Source organism: Anneissia japonica, unplaced genomic scaffold, assembly GCF_011630105.1.
Source record: "Anneissia japonica isolate Jap-2015-1 unplaced genomic scaffold, ASM1163010v1 scaffold288113_len131101_cov153, whole genome shotgun sequence".
Taxonomy (NCBI): Eukaryota; Metazoa; Echinodermata; class Crinoidea; order Comatulida; family Comatulidae; genus Anneissia; species Anneissia japonica.
The window spans coordinates 91,731-107,261 of NW_022757315.1; the positions used below are offsets into that span (position 1 = coordinate 91,731).

The window sequence follows — 15,531 nt, forward strand, 5'->3', positions numbered from 1 at the left end:
ATTATGCAGGCAGTTAATCACGTAGAAAAACGAATAAAAATGGGAAAACATTATTAAAACTAAATATTGCACAAAGGTAAATTAAAAAAGTAGAAAAAATGCTCGATGATTGAGTAGATTAATATTTCATGTCGACTGGTATTAATTTTAAGCCTATATTATTTTTTAATAAACTTGTTGGAGGTCAAACAGAGTGAATTGAATTGTATAAAAGAAACACAAACAATATTGTTCCACATTGTAAGTGGTAGACAGAGAGGGTTTAGCATCCTGGTCATTCATTTCAATATTTTGTCTGTACTATACAATATCAGGTAAGGCTTTTCATAAATGTACAGGTCTTTGTTCCAGTTAAAGACCATGTTTGCAGGGGTGGCGCCAACGGGCGGCTGGTGGCGGGGAGGGGGAAGGTCCCACTGTCGGGAGAGCTGCCCCCCCCCCCGTCAGGGAGAAAAGCATAATTTGTGGGGGAGCAAAAAAAAATTGTATGTATTTTCTACATATTAGTAGAATCTAAAATCGATTAAATAAGCCTTTGAAACCCCTAAATCGCCAAAATTTTCGGGGGCTTCGCCCCTGCACCATTTCGCGGTCCTTAAATCGAAACCGACCACGCCCACTTTTGCTTTCGTCGGGAAAATCTGACCCCTTGTCGGGGAATCGCCCCCCCCCCACATTCCAGTGGCGGCTCTAGGATATATTTTCTGGCGGAGGGGGGGGGGGCTAAGTTGTCCGACAGGGGCGACTTGATCTCGTAGGCTCGAGCTGGGAGAAGGGGTTGATTGAGAGGGGGTTCCCCCTCCCAAATGAGATTTTTTAAAAAGAATATCAACCTCTAAATGGGCGAAAATGGCGCTCTCGGACTGTGACAGACATATTTTGGCTTGGTGTGGGCCTTTTTTATATGTTTTATGGTCTGACTGCCCGACGAGCTCTGTCCGGTGGGGGGGGGGCTTGACCTGTCCGGTGGGGCTTAAGCCCCCCTACCACCCCGCTGGCGCCGCCACTGCCCCCATCGGGGACCTCGCCTCCCCACCTCCGTCGGGCAAATCCTGGCGCCACTCCTGCATTTTTGGGACCAGGCCGGTTTCATAGTCTTTAGCAGCTTTGGTTTCTAATTTGAATAATGAAGATAAAAGACATTTTTTAATTTGGGACTACAGAAAAATTGGTAGCTGGCGTTGGTCTTTAATTAGTGGGGTCTTTAATTAGAGGGAGAAACCTGTATTTTCGTTTGTTATTTCGCTTAGACGAGGACTTCATTTCTCTAAAGTGTGTATAGGCCTACATCTGGGCCTTGATCAATTAAAATAACATTAAGAGTATTAATATAACAAACCTTTATGTTGCATTAAGATTATAATTTCCATGAGCAACAAAAAAAAACAACAAAAAAACAAAAAAAAAACATAATTTGCCACTTTCATTGCTTTCATTATTAGTTATTAATAGTGGGTGTGAATGCCTTAGATTATAACGTAAAAAAGAACGCTTTTTCCATACCCTTATGTTGTAAGACCGCTAGCCCAAATAATACTTCTAATGAATTACTTTTAAAGTATAATATAATTTGCAATTGTCTGATTTTTAATTATTTTCTATATTTACATTTTATATAATAATGATCCTATATTGTTATTTCTATTTTTACAATTGATGTTTGATGGTTAAACTTTAACGTTATTATTGTGTATGTTTTGACTTGTTTAATTAGAATTTTTAATATTTAGGTTTATGAAGTGCAATTATAAATTGAGATAATAAATTTGTTTAATTAATTATTTTTGAATTTAATGTAATATCAATTTTGCTATTGTCTGATTGATAACTTTGGTTGTTTGAATTTTTATAATAATTATCTTATAATGTTATAGTTATGTTACAAAAACCTAAGGGGAATTTAGACAATAGAGAAATTAGAGAACAATAAAAAAAAACGACGTTAAGGGGAAAATAACATGACGTTAGGCTATTTCCCTTAAGTCCGATTTGGAGAAATTATTATTATTATTATTACAATTGATGTTTAATTTTTATGTCTGAGGGGAACACCCTTTCCGGTGATTGCAATTTTTGCACAACTTTTTCCCTCCCCAGTCTCACTATTTCTTCGTCTTTGTCGTTGTTCTCTCGCGCGTTTTTGCTGGCAGGAATAAAATAAAATAAAATAACTTTTTGAAAAGTACTTTACATATTATATATTAGTAGGCAACATAAAAATATTGTTTGTCTTGATTGAAAAGTACTTGTGTATAAGGAGGGTAGAAAAATGACAGGAAAGGTTTAAGACGCGAAGCGTCAGTCACGTGCAGGCTTGCCGAACAGCCTCAATCTATACCTAGACCAGAGAGGCATACAATTTTATGAGCATTCGGCTTGGCAAAGTAACTTATGTTGGTAGTGAAACTCTTAATATAACAGTAAGTGCATATTACACCTTTTTTTTTTTTTCAATTATAGTTATTTCCAAATAATGTATATCGACACTTCATTCCAGTACACAACAATAAAACATATTTATACACTAACAATTTACCGTTATTTTCAAGAAATTATTATTATTATTATTATTATTATTATTATTATTATTATTATTATTGTTATTATTATTATTATTATTATTATTATTATTATTATTATTATTATTATTATTTTTATTATTATTCTGTACTTCTTCATATAATGAAGACTTCTTTTGAAGGAAAAAACACTGTCGCCATGATTTTGTTTTGAAATTATACACTATTGAATTCATACAAATTGAAATGTTGTCATATTGTCTCTTCAAGGACATCCTTGGCTTTAGAGAAAATTAATACTAGGCTATCAAAAATGATGAAAAATATAATGATTATTTTCTATACTACTATACTACTAAATATTTAATGTGAAATATGGTCCTTAGCTTAATATGACAAGGAATTGTAATTACAAAGTCATTAAAAATTTCCTAAATGATAATAATGTGAATATGTATTGATAAGATCATATATATATTTTATAACTTTTGCGCGAGAAAGCTACTAAATGACAATTATGGTAATATAGTTTTGCTTTTGTTGCTTTGGCTCTATGATTGCTTTTTGCTTGCACTTTTGAGTTGTTATCGAGTTTTACATCACATAAGAAGATCTCTATGATATCCTTACATATTTTACCAAATGTTATTAACCTACCATAATGAATAAAATAAAATGAAAAATAAAACTTATGATATTAAAATATTTCAAATGTTCTTAATAGGGCCTATGTATAAAAACGATGCTAAGTAGATTGATTGATTTAATAATTTTGTCATTCAGTCGAAATGAAAAATATTTCACTTTTTTGTTATAGTAGTTTATTAGTATTTATTCCCTTTGTTTTTAGCTAGTTAAATGCAATAATTAAATTTGAGACACTCTTGATCACTTGAAGTATTTAATAAGTAAATTCGAAGTCGGAACTGGAGCTGTAAAAGTGAATTCTACACATGATCGTGACCGAGACAAAGTGTTGCGCTGGAGGTCTGCTACATCCTCGTGTTCGTTTGAAATACCTAATGAACCTTTTTGGAGAGTCAATCAAACTTAACAACTGACCAATCATAAAAGGGCTAGAAATACGCGCGTGTCTCACAAGCACACGCGTTGTCGTTTCGTTAGATCTAGGCAACAATATCCAGGGGGCGGGCTTAGCGTAAAGACCCATTACTTTGAGTTGAAATAACTTCTTTCAATATTGTCTTGCCATGTCTTTTTTTTTTTAAATTTCATACACCATTGAATTCATATACAGAAAGGGAAAGTTTATTGTCCCATTTGCTTCTCAAGGACATCCATGTAGCCTTAAGCATTGAAGAATTAATACCGTAGTACAATTATTAAAAATCAGGAAAATATTTAATGATTGACCTATAGCCAGCGCAAAAAGATTTTATTATGTATTTATTTATGTATAGGACAGCATTCGATGAGAGCTATGCTACACGATGTACCATCATGTCCTTTATTCGAATACTGTAGTTACCTATCTTTGATGATTTATATATATATATATATATATATATATATATATAAATTTACAATTATTGATAGCAGTTCTCGAAAAGGAACTTGTTGTTTAACTTATTGTTCTAGTCTGCAGTCTCTCTCTATCAAGGCGTGTATCATACCCATTAGACCACGGAGAGTCAGACCTAAGGGATATGGGCGAAGATCTAACTCTCAAGCACTTTCTCTCATACAACTGACTGAAACGGTATGATACCCACCTTGATAGCGCGAGAATGCAGGTTGGAATCCCACCAGAGTTAATTTTCCATGCAACTGGCATAAAGGTACCTTTCGCTGATGAGATATGATTGATACGATTATTACATGTTCCTATTCGAGCACTGTTATTATTATTATTATTATTATTATTATTATTATTATTATTATTATTATTATTATTATTATTTATCTATTTGTTTATATTCATCTTTTCAGAGGAACTCCGGACAATATCTGCTACATTAATCATGCTTGCACTGTTGATTCTTATCTACACACTTCACTTCGCAAATGCAGAGAATGAAGGGGGTAATATTTATTGTAATGAATTAGTATATAATTGAGACTTTGACTTAAGGTGTCATTATTATAATCTCTTAAACCCTCGTAAAACATGCAAATACAAATAACGAAGACTAAATTAGTTACCAATGCTATCGGGTATTCAAACCTGAACAAACTCGTACGTTCAAGAAAGTACGTCGATAAACTCATTAAAACAACCTTTGTCAGACCCTTCACTATAATACCAATTATAAGTTCGGTTCAACAATTTAGAGAAGTTTTTAAAGCCAGTCTCACTGAAGTGGCTTCTCCAACTTACCCTTGTAGCAGTGTAACCCTGCCATTATACTGGGACGGATGGAGGATTTGGCAGTAGAGTTACGTGAGCGTCCACACGACCTGAGCAGGGGTGTATCCCCGTCGGGGACCGCCTCGGGCAAACCCTGGCGCCACCCCTGTCATACATGTACTAGGTCTATGGTCATATCAAAAATACAATACAAAAATGTTTCTTAATACAATTTAGCTCCTGAAATTTGCCGACGAGAGGTCCGACATGTCCGACACGGAGTCTGAACCAAGGGTCCAACTAGAGCCTCAATAATGATCCCAGAATAAAATTTCCTGGTAGGGTCATGGAGAGAGTTTTTATGGCTTAGTATGGCGAAAAATTCTACTTTGAGACCACAATGGATTATTGGCAATCAAAATAACGTTTTGGATAAACAAATTGCACCCCGTTTCAGGGGTGGCGCCAGGATTTGCCCGACGGGGGGGGGGTTCTCCCGACGAGGGGTCAGAATTCCCCCACGAAAGCAATGTGGGCGTGGTCGAGCTTCGATTAAAAGGTTTCGAAAGTGGTCCAGGGGCGAAGCCCCCGAAAATTTTAACAATTTAGGGATTTCAAAGGCTTATTTAATCGAATTTAGAGTCTACTAATATGTAAAAAATATATGCCCCGTTTGTCGAATTATGAAACGTGTAGGCTTGACACCTTGACCTCTGAGGATCAGTGTCCAGAATCTACAAACTCATAAAATGTAATAATGAGCTATTCATTAATATAAACACTTTTGGCATACAGTTATAAGCCGCTTCGAGTTTCTTTCCTTCTTTCTTCCTATGCCTTTTTCATATAGGGGTCTACTTAGGTCTACGTTAAATTTAATTTACTTTACTAAAGAACATACGTATAATGTATGTGTATATATATAGGCCTATATAAATATATCATTTCGATACATAATTACATATTCTAACTGGACTTTAGGCCTAGGCCTATGTATACATTGTGTCTGTATTTAACACTTTTCTATCTTTGTCAATTTAAAGTCGAAGGTATGTCCTGGTCCCCGACCCTTTTATGTTCACTTGGATAGGCTTATCTTCATAAGACATCTACAGATGGATACATTGTTTGAAGCAAGAAATCAAGTTGCCTTTACCTATACTGGTCGTCTATTTTATTCTTGTGATCGACAATTGGTCTAAGGCTCACGAGGAGGCAGAGTTGTATTGGTCGGCCGGCGGTTGTACGACCGTCGTCGCAGTGAGTGCCCAGCCTACAGACAGACAGACAGACACGACAGACCGACAGCCCAGACCGACACACAGACCGACAGACGGGGTGAATACATAGCCTCCTTGGTGGAGGTAGTAATGATTTTTTCCACGTATTGTAGGTTATATGGTACTTGCAACAGTTAAACCGAATACAATTATCTACACGTACTTAAAAACTGAAGATGATAAATTGAACATAAGTAGTCACTCGGTTTCCCTCCCAGCAAATAAGACATTAGGATTGGCGTACGACCAAGTCAACGATCAAGTATATTGGTCAGATGTAGAAAAAAAGAGTATACTTCGAACAGACATGAATGGGACAAATACCGAAGAGATATATCGTGGCGATTGTAAGTATGCGAGGCCTAATCTTTTCTTTTATGCCCTGTACGGACAAACCCAATTGAATCTCTTCGTCGTCCACGACTTGTCTTTTAAGCGAATCGACTAATTACTATGTTTAATAAAATATTTTTGGCATTTAAAATTGTGAAATAGGTTGAACAAAATATAGCGCGTGTAATGACTGTAACGTGGGTGAATGAGCATTCCGCCATCAATAAAATTAAAATATAAAGGTCATTGCATATTAAATACAAGGTCAATCTGTTTGATGAAGTAAAACTTCTCTTCAGCAGAACGCCCTATTATGTAACTATTTTGGATAGAGTTAAAATTAACAGCAAAATTTATAACAGTCTAAGGAGACGCGAGTTATCTAAATTCAATCTTTTGCTCCCTTTAAAAAATAGGGTGTATACCGGTACGTCACTGAAAAATTTATTGCATCACACACTATGGTTCAGAACAGGCCCGTAACCAGGTTCTTGGCAAGGAGGGTTTAATATAGGCCAAGTTTAACTCTGAATTGTTTCTTTAATAAACAAGTTATGATAAACTACTACCGTACTACAGCAGGTGAATGAAATTGAACACACCATCATTAATTCCTGTCTGGTCTGTATGATGTGTATTGAGAACCTCATCAGCGGTATCCTATCAATAATACAAGTAGTCGAAATAGTGTTTATGTTAAGACTCCAATAAACCGCCAAACCTACTTAGCATTCATTGTATTGACATGTCGATTAATCCCGGCCCAACTTATGACCCGTGTGGTGTATGTACCCGTTGTGTAAGATCTAATCAACGTGGAATTCAATGTGATGAATGTGATCTATCGTATCATATAAAATGTATTCCAATGAACAAAAAAAATGTTAATTCAAGGGTTAAATTATTATACCGAAGTAGACAATACCTTAACGTTTACACTCTAAATTTTTAGCCTCCAGTCTTATCTCTGCAATTATGATTACGAATGCATTTTTATATATACTAGTTTAAGAAAATCGCTAAAAGTAAAGTTACAATCTTCTCAAAATAAAGTTATGAGATGTAGTTTTTGGTGTATCCCCAGGGCTCACATTGGTGCCAATGAATTTTCCAAATTAAACTGGCTTCCAATTGAACTTATAGTGAATCAGTTAAAATTAAATCTTATGTATCGCATTTTAAACAATTTAAGCCCAAAATACCTCAGAGAAGGAATAAAAAGAGCCACTTAATTAAAATTATATATATATATATATATATATATATAAAATATATATATATAGGCTATATATGGCCTTTCCTGATGTCAAGCAGACGATAAGCAGAAAATGTGGTTCGATTGAACCCCCAAAACTCCCTAGATACGAGCCTGCAGAAAATTGTATATAGGATTTTACACTTACAGTAGTTCGATTTTTGACTTTTTATACCTATAACTATGTTCGGAAATCTTTTATTTCTTTCATATCATTCATATATTTATTGATTAATTCTATGCAAAAAATTATTCAAAAATGTATTCTTGATATATTTAATCTGTTTTAATGTTAAATGTTATTGCTTTAGGTTTTGTCTTTGTTTTTGTGGGGATTGGATAAAGACATTTCTTAAACTAGGACCCTTGCCCTACAACGCATTTTGTTTTTCATTTTTTTTATTGCCGAAACAATAATAATCATAATAAAAACAAATAAAAAAAAAACCCCAAAAAAAAAAAAACCACTTTTAGAGCATTGGCGTTCGAGGTGCTATTCCTGGGTGGGAAAAACAAAAACAAATAAAAAAAAAAAACCAAAAAAAAAAAAACCACTTTTAGAGCATTGGCGTTCGAGGTGCTATTCCTGGGTGGGAAAAACAACCAAAAACACAATTGAAAAGCATGAGACCAAACCTCTGACCTGAATTTTGGAAGCCCGAATCGTAACCGCTGCGCCAATCACTAATAAATCCGATTGTATGTTACACTTCCCAGCTAACAAGTTTACGTTATAATAATTGTTCGGTGTTGAATAATTAGCAACTGTTTTTAAGACCTTTTCACACTTTTGAAAAAAAAACTGTTGTATGCCCATATATATATTGTGCATATATGTGATATATTTAGGCATGTCTTATGTTTTGTCAAACAAAATTTCATAGTCTGAAAAGGGCTTTACCACAAAGTTTGCGAATGTTATAATGACGTTTTATGTTTTGCTGGGTTTGGTAAAATAATACATATTCCTCGATTTACACGATTCCCTCTTACTTGCTAGTTACAGCATGTATGGATATTGATGATATAGCTCGTCAGATGTATTACTTCAGTCGTCTTGATAAACAGATGCGAGTTTACAGCATTTGCAGTGGAGAACACCACACTTTGTTCACCTTTTCACTGGATGATGTCACTGATCTACAATTCCACCGCCAAACTCGGTTAGTTTAGATTGAAACTAAAGAAATAACGATAATATCCAACCGACCAAAAGTCTATATAATTGAATATCATCCGAAATTCATGTCATTATCTTTTCAATAAATTTTATGCAATATCCCGAATATCACATAAACAGATTTTACTATAAAATTGCAATTATAATTTAGTAAACTTTTAGTTTATCTAGATAATAACGAATTTTGCATTCTGCAATGTTGTACAAATTTGATAATAATAATAATAACAATAGCAATAATAATAATAATAATAATAATAATAATAATAATAATAATAATAATAATAATTATTATTATTATTATTATTATTATTGGCTTTTCCCAGTAGTAGCTGGAAAATTCATTGTTTTTGTTCTAATTTTTGTCTTTGTTCTTCCATATCGTTTTTTCTATCTTTTTGCATTGGGTTATTCCACCCGGCACGTTGGTCACTTTCCATGCTTGGGTCTTTTCTATACTTTGTCGAAGCATAGAACATATATCAAAGATGTGCCTTATAATATTTAGTGTCAATCTAGAGTGGGGTGTGGATGTAGGGACCAATTAAAGGGATTTAAGAGCAAAGACTCTACGGGCCAACTGATCTGAATGAAACTTAAGGGAAAGTATGAATAGGTTATAAGGAGGAAATTATTATGTGTTGGTGACGATCCATTTTAGGGTGTGAATTTGAGGGTCATTTAAATTTCTGACGTCCCAGACTTAAATATCTCAAAAACCTAATCAATGGGTCTAAATGCAACTTTCTATAATAGTTTTTCAAGGTCTAGGAAAAGAAATGATTTAATTAAAAGGGAAAACGTCCCAGACCAGATATTTCAAAAACAGATCAGCTGATCTGAATAATAATATTGATGATAATAATAATGTTAATAATACTATACTATAGACTTGCTATGTCTGTTTGTAAAACAGGACAGGGCTCTTCCTCATTGCCATAATGAGAAGCAATGTTGAAATTACAAAAAGAAAAGAAACACAAAAAAGACTAACAAAAATTAAATCTTACTAAGGAAAATTATGAAGTTAGAAAACCCCGAAAACTAACTAACTGCTACTATTATTCAAAACGTTTAGAATGACGTCATGCTTGAAGAAGTGACCAAAGTGCAGGTCAGGAAAACCCTGTGAAAACCATAGGAAAACGGGATACACGAATAAAAGTAAACAGAAACAAACGCTATATTTGCTAACGCTACGCAGGAAAAGCCAAAGAAAATATCAAGTAAAATAAAAAAAAAACAAACATGTAAACTAATGTGAGGTTCGTGAGACTCGAACTCTATAGCTGCAATGGTAATAGCGAGGTCAGTGAATTTTTAGTTCATAGTAAATCAGTGATTGAGAGCTGCTGGGAAAAGCCAAAAATTAGAACAAAAACAATGGCCTTTCCTGCTATTACCAGGAAAAGCCAATAAAAAAAAAATAAATATTGTGTTTTGCAGTTACGTATTTTTCACGACAAACGATCAAGGCATCTACCGATTTCCTATCGACTTATCTTCAACCTATGAACTGCTCGTTGGTAGTAGAGGATCGGTTGGTCTGGGATTTGACTCTACGGGTAGGCCTAAGCACGTAATTAATTAACAGTTTGAGACACGATGAATGACTTAGCCAGGACTTAATGCAGAATTTAATGCCGGGCATTCGCTGCGCCCGACATTCGTCGGCCGACGCGATCCTACGGAAAGCAACGTCACGGCTCGCGAAAAACGGATCGTTTTTAATGTCGCCTAGTGCTCACAGGCAAAAAGCCCGACTTAGTAAAATAGTGAATCCATTTGAATCCATTTATACTCGTGATACTGGTGACGTCATTTACCCTAGACTCACCCTGTGGCGTAACAAAGAGGCCTGATACCACTAGCCTGGACTTCTTCGAGCAGGTGGGTATGTCAAAATCCAACCACCTTCGGCGTTTTTGCCGTTTTACGTTACAAAAGAAAAAAAAAAAAACAAACAAAAAACAACATTCCTCTCCTAAAAAGGCCCCGCGAGCTGATTTGAGGCGAAGAAGAATGTTGATAATCTTTCCGAGCCCCTTAAGTTTTTAGGCTCCTGGCTTTAGCTTATGAGAGCTTATAGCTGTTACGCCACTGGAATTATTCCACAATACCTGAGTAGGTTGAGAATTTTTTTAAACTCACCAGTGGCGAACGGTGAGTCAGGGGGCCCGGGGGCGAGAATGTGTCGGGGTATTAAAAGTGAAGTATTTCGCCCACGAATTGGCCGAAAGGGATGTGTGTTGTGAGGGAAAATGTTGTCTTCCAAAAAGAATAAAACTATTTTTTTAATGAGATAAGGGCCTGTTGTGTGACGGGTGTGACGAAGACCCCTATTTTTTCTCTTTTATTTTGATGATAATACGCCAGGCTGACAAAAAATCAAAATTACGAAATTTTGTGGGCGTCTGTTTGTGAAATTTTCAAGGGTCTTCGTTTTATAGACACCCTATATGGGTGTCTACAAAACAAAGACTGAAGACCCGAAAAACAAAGACCCACATTTGTTTCTCTCAATCGTGAAGAAATAATGAAATAGGTACTTAGCAACTGTTTTATGATGATTTTGAAATACTTTCAATAATTGAGAAATAATAGGAGGTCTTTGTTTTTCGGGTATTCGTTCGTTTTGTAGACACCATGGGTGTCTACAAAACGAAGACCCTTAAATTATCTCATCCATCCTAAGTTGGTGTCACTACCAAATGGCCGATGATGCACATATGCGTCACTATACAGCATTCCTACTGTTTATTTTAACATGGAACAAGTTTGTGAATATTCAAGGTTTTTGTAGGCCCTCCAAAATACGCGTACCGCTAGTCCAAGCCTTACTTTCGTTTAGAGGGTAGCAGCGCCAAGACGCGCTCTGCCTGCAGCCGTGGACGTACAACACTCGGTTGCCGCTTTTGAACTAGAATAGAGAGTAAATCATTATTGACTCAGATTCAGGCAAATATGGTAAATAGAAGAATACTATATACATAGCATGAAGTGATTTAAAAACATTATTTTTATCACGATTGAGAGAAAAAAAAATGTAGGCCCTAAGTCTTCGTTTTTCTGGTCTTCGTTTTGTAGACCCCGTGTGTGTCTATAAAACGAAGACCCTTAAGTATTTCTTGATAAAACGAAGACCCTTGAAAATTTGACAAACAGACGCCCAAAAAATTTCGTAATATTGATTTTGTGACGGCCTGGTTTATTATCATAAAATTGAAAGAGAAAAAAATAGGGGTCTTCGTTTTTGGGTCTTCGGTCTTCGTTTTATAGACACCCGTTTTGTGACAGGATGAACTACGGGATCAACTTGAATGTTTACATATTGTAAATTTATTTATTTATTTTTCAGCTGGTAAATGTCCTGCCTACTTGCAGCAGCCTATACAGTAGTTCGTTTGACATTTCACCAACCATTGCTTCTCATTTTTTAGCTTGCTCTACTTTCTTTGTTTAGCTGGTGATACTCAAGTGAGAATTTTGTTTGGCTCTTTTTGAAATCAACTCCCTGGTTAACAAGAGGTACCTCTCTTCAGACCAAGATGCTTGCTGCGGTTTCATTCACGGCATTGGTAAAGTTATTTCACTCTGTATTATGTCAGTCTCATCATCAAAATCTAAAAGTGCATGGTATCTGCCTCCCATGGTTGTGCTGAACTGGGCCGGAGGTAGTCATATTCTTGCAGCTTGATGTGTCATACTTTGGTTACTGTCTGTTGTTTCAAGGCTACTAGCGACAGACGCACTGTTGCTACAGCAAGATTGTGATTGATGCAAACATCGGCAACTCTGCAGACTCTTATATTTTTGAGTGAGTTGTACCATCTCTGATGTATAATGGTGTGGCCAATCTGTGTCACAGTCTTATCATCAGAGTTCCATGTCTACTTATGGATTCTCTTGTTCAGTGGCGTATCTACGGTGAGGTAGTTAAAAATCACCTAAAATCACCTTATTTTGCGAATTAGCGCAGCTCAACTGATCATCGAACCCCCCCCCCCTTTACCCCCCCTTTACCTTCGCGCCCCATCAGCTCCCACCCCATTTCAAGACTTCTAGATACGCCACTGCTCTTATTCTCTTAAACGAGGAGCCAAAAACAATGGCAGAAGGCGGTTACCATTGCTATTGAGCCTTCCCGCTGCTTGTTTCCCGATAGCTGGTTTCCAAATCAATAATGAGATGTCAGGAAAAATTTGGTCCGGGACCAAAATCGGCCTAGGAAATGCATTACCAGTGGTTTGATAAAACACTTCCTCAAAAGCTTAACGAATCATTCCGTCACTACAAAAGACTTTGCAAGTGAGAAGCATACTTTCCTCCACTCCACGGGAGAAACAATCATACACTACCAGCAGCAGACGAGTTACAAATGGAGTGGCCAGGTCGACGCGGACCAATTTTATCCAAGCGGGACCTGTTTTAGCGGCTAAAATCAATCTGGAGGACCGATTTTATTAGTCCAGCGGACCGATTTTGGCCGCCAAAATCGGTCCGCCGGATATTTTTTGGCCCGGACCAATTTTGGCGTGACAGACCTACATTTCCTTTTTGAGAATGCCTGAGACAACATTGTATCGTCAAGTTTATTGTAGAAAGTACCGTACTCGCGCGAATAAGCCCCCGGGCGCTTAAAATATTTTTTTTTGCACTTTCTGAGGGGCGCTTATTCAAACGGGGTGCTTATTTAAACGGGCGCTTATGAAAACAGGGTGGAAATTGAGGGGCGCTTATGGAAATAGATGAAAATCGAGGGGTTTTATGGGAAATTATTAAATTCAAGGGGCACTTTTGAATGAAAACATATTATATAAGGACATTACAAATGGTGTTTAGGCGAAAAATATAATCGTCTGCAGAGAACATGGCTCATGACAAAAATGCTGTGAATATTTACATAACAGCAGAATAGCAGATGCAATTAGTGGTGGTGGGTACGGTAGTGGTTAACTTGTTGGCCATCGGCCGATTGAGATTAGCAGGATGGCAGGATCATTGTATTTTTTCTTGAAAACTCAGATGAGAATGTGCTAAAGGTCGGAAAAGAAAAAGAGGACTAGGCATAGACAAATATGTAAAAAGAGTAAAGTTGGAAACATAATGTCTGTCCAGGGATCGGAGCTCTCATCTGTCCAAGAGAAATATCCTTATTTTGATATTGACGAAGAAGAATGTGTTTCCACTCTACAGCTCAAATCATGTCAACAACCACAGTCCGAGGATTGATTGGATTATTTGACTTGCTAAAAAGAAAATCTTATGATGGGCGCTTATTCAAATTAGTAAGTGGCGCTTATTCAAACGGGGCGCTTAAGGCAATTTTCACGTTAGGAGGGGCGGTTATTCGAGAGAGGCGCTTATTCAAACGGGGCGCTTATTCGCGCGAGTACGGGTATTCTTGTCTGCAATGTCAGTTTGCTTGGTTTCAGAATTTGTAAGTAGTGCGTACCGTAACATATCACTACATACAGTAGTCTAGCCTGACTGCAGTTGACTCTTGCATTCAAAAGACAAGATAGTCTGAGATTACAAACCTTCATCCTGTTGCGCCATATTTACAGTATGGCATACGAAAATAATGGCACGCGGCCAATCTGCTTCATCCGACAAACGAGGCATAGCATCATAGGCCTCGCGTGGCGAGTTAATTGCACGCCGTCCGGAGCGCTTCCAGTCCAATGGCCAGAATTTAAAGCCCCATTTCCGGCAAGATTTCAGTTGTAAGAAAAAATTGATTTTTATATAATGTTATAAAGATTTATAAATTGCTAATTTAACTGAATTTAGACATTCCTAAACATGAAAAAAAGGTAAAATAAGATAATAATTTGATTTTTTGTGTTGCACACAAAAAATAAATGCGGATGGATTTTTTAATGATTGATTTTGCGATAGGTCTGCGAAAAAACATAGTAGCAACGATCGTATAGCGCTGCTATACGGCAGTAGGCGCCGAAAACATTAGCCTATCCAACACTGCTAGGCACGGCTAGACCTAGCCTTACCTCGATTTAGGTTCTGTTATCACACATAAAAACGGCCGACATGATAGTTCCTTTGCTAGTATTGACACTTGTGAAATATAATATTTCTTAGGAATGATTTCAAATCTGTTAAAAAAATGATTCTGACCGAGACTTTGACAGTTAAGCAAACATACCTCAGACCTAGCCTACTCGATCGATCGCAGTGTGCGAGATGCAAAGTACCAAAGAGTATAAAACTGCAGTTTTATACTCAGTTTTATACTCTTTGAAAGTACAAAAACCAATTTCATTAGAGAGGGCGCACTTTATTAACTGTATAATGTATACATAAAAGCCATAGAGGTATTTAAGAATAACCGCAATGTATTCGATGTTCGAAATACGCAGAACTGTGTGTGTGTGTGTGTACCATCCAAGATGGCTGCCATAGATTTAGCCAATCAAATTTCGCTCAGCACCATCGTTTGCAATTGCGCCCTCAATTTACTCAGCAAGTTCTGTACAGCTAGTTACCCGTATGTTTGAAACTCGAGCGCTGCGGTGTTTGGGTGTAATGTACACGATTTTAATTTTTGTATTATTTTTGAATAAGATGCTCTACTTGGCCTGTTTTTGGCTACGATAGTTTAATAATTTGTTATTACCATTACTCATTATCATTAA

The 15,531-nt window shown here is 36.4% G+C and overlaps 1 protein-coding gene across 1 annotated transcript in view; it reads left to right on the forward strand.

Annotated features, from left to right (window-relative positions):
- Window positions 1-256: 256 nt before the first annotated feature.
- The window catches only part of LOC117124640 (low-density lipoprotein receptor-related protein 1B-like), a 21,813-nt gene continuing 6,538 nt past the window's right edge, over window positions 257-15,531 (forward strand). Inside the window, exons 1-5 of the mRNA XM_033270944.1 lie at window positions 257-314; window positions 4,470-4,562; window positions 6,221-6,454; window positions 8,696-8,858; window positions 10,322-10,440. Of these exons, the coding sequence (XP_033126835.1) occupies window positions 4,502-4,562; window positions 6,221-6,454; window positions 8,696-8,858; window positions 10,322-10,440 (577 nt within the window). The 5' untranslated portion in view covers window positions 257-314; window positions 4,470-4,501. The remainder of the gene's footprint in view (window positions 315-4,469; window positions 4,563-6,220; window positions 6,455-8,695; window positions 8,859-10,321; window positions 10,441-15,531) is intronic.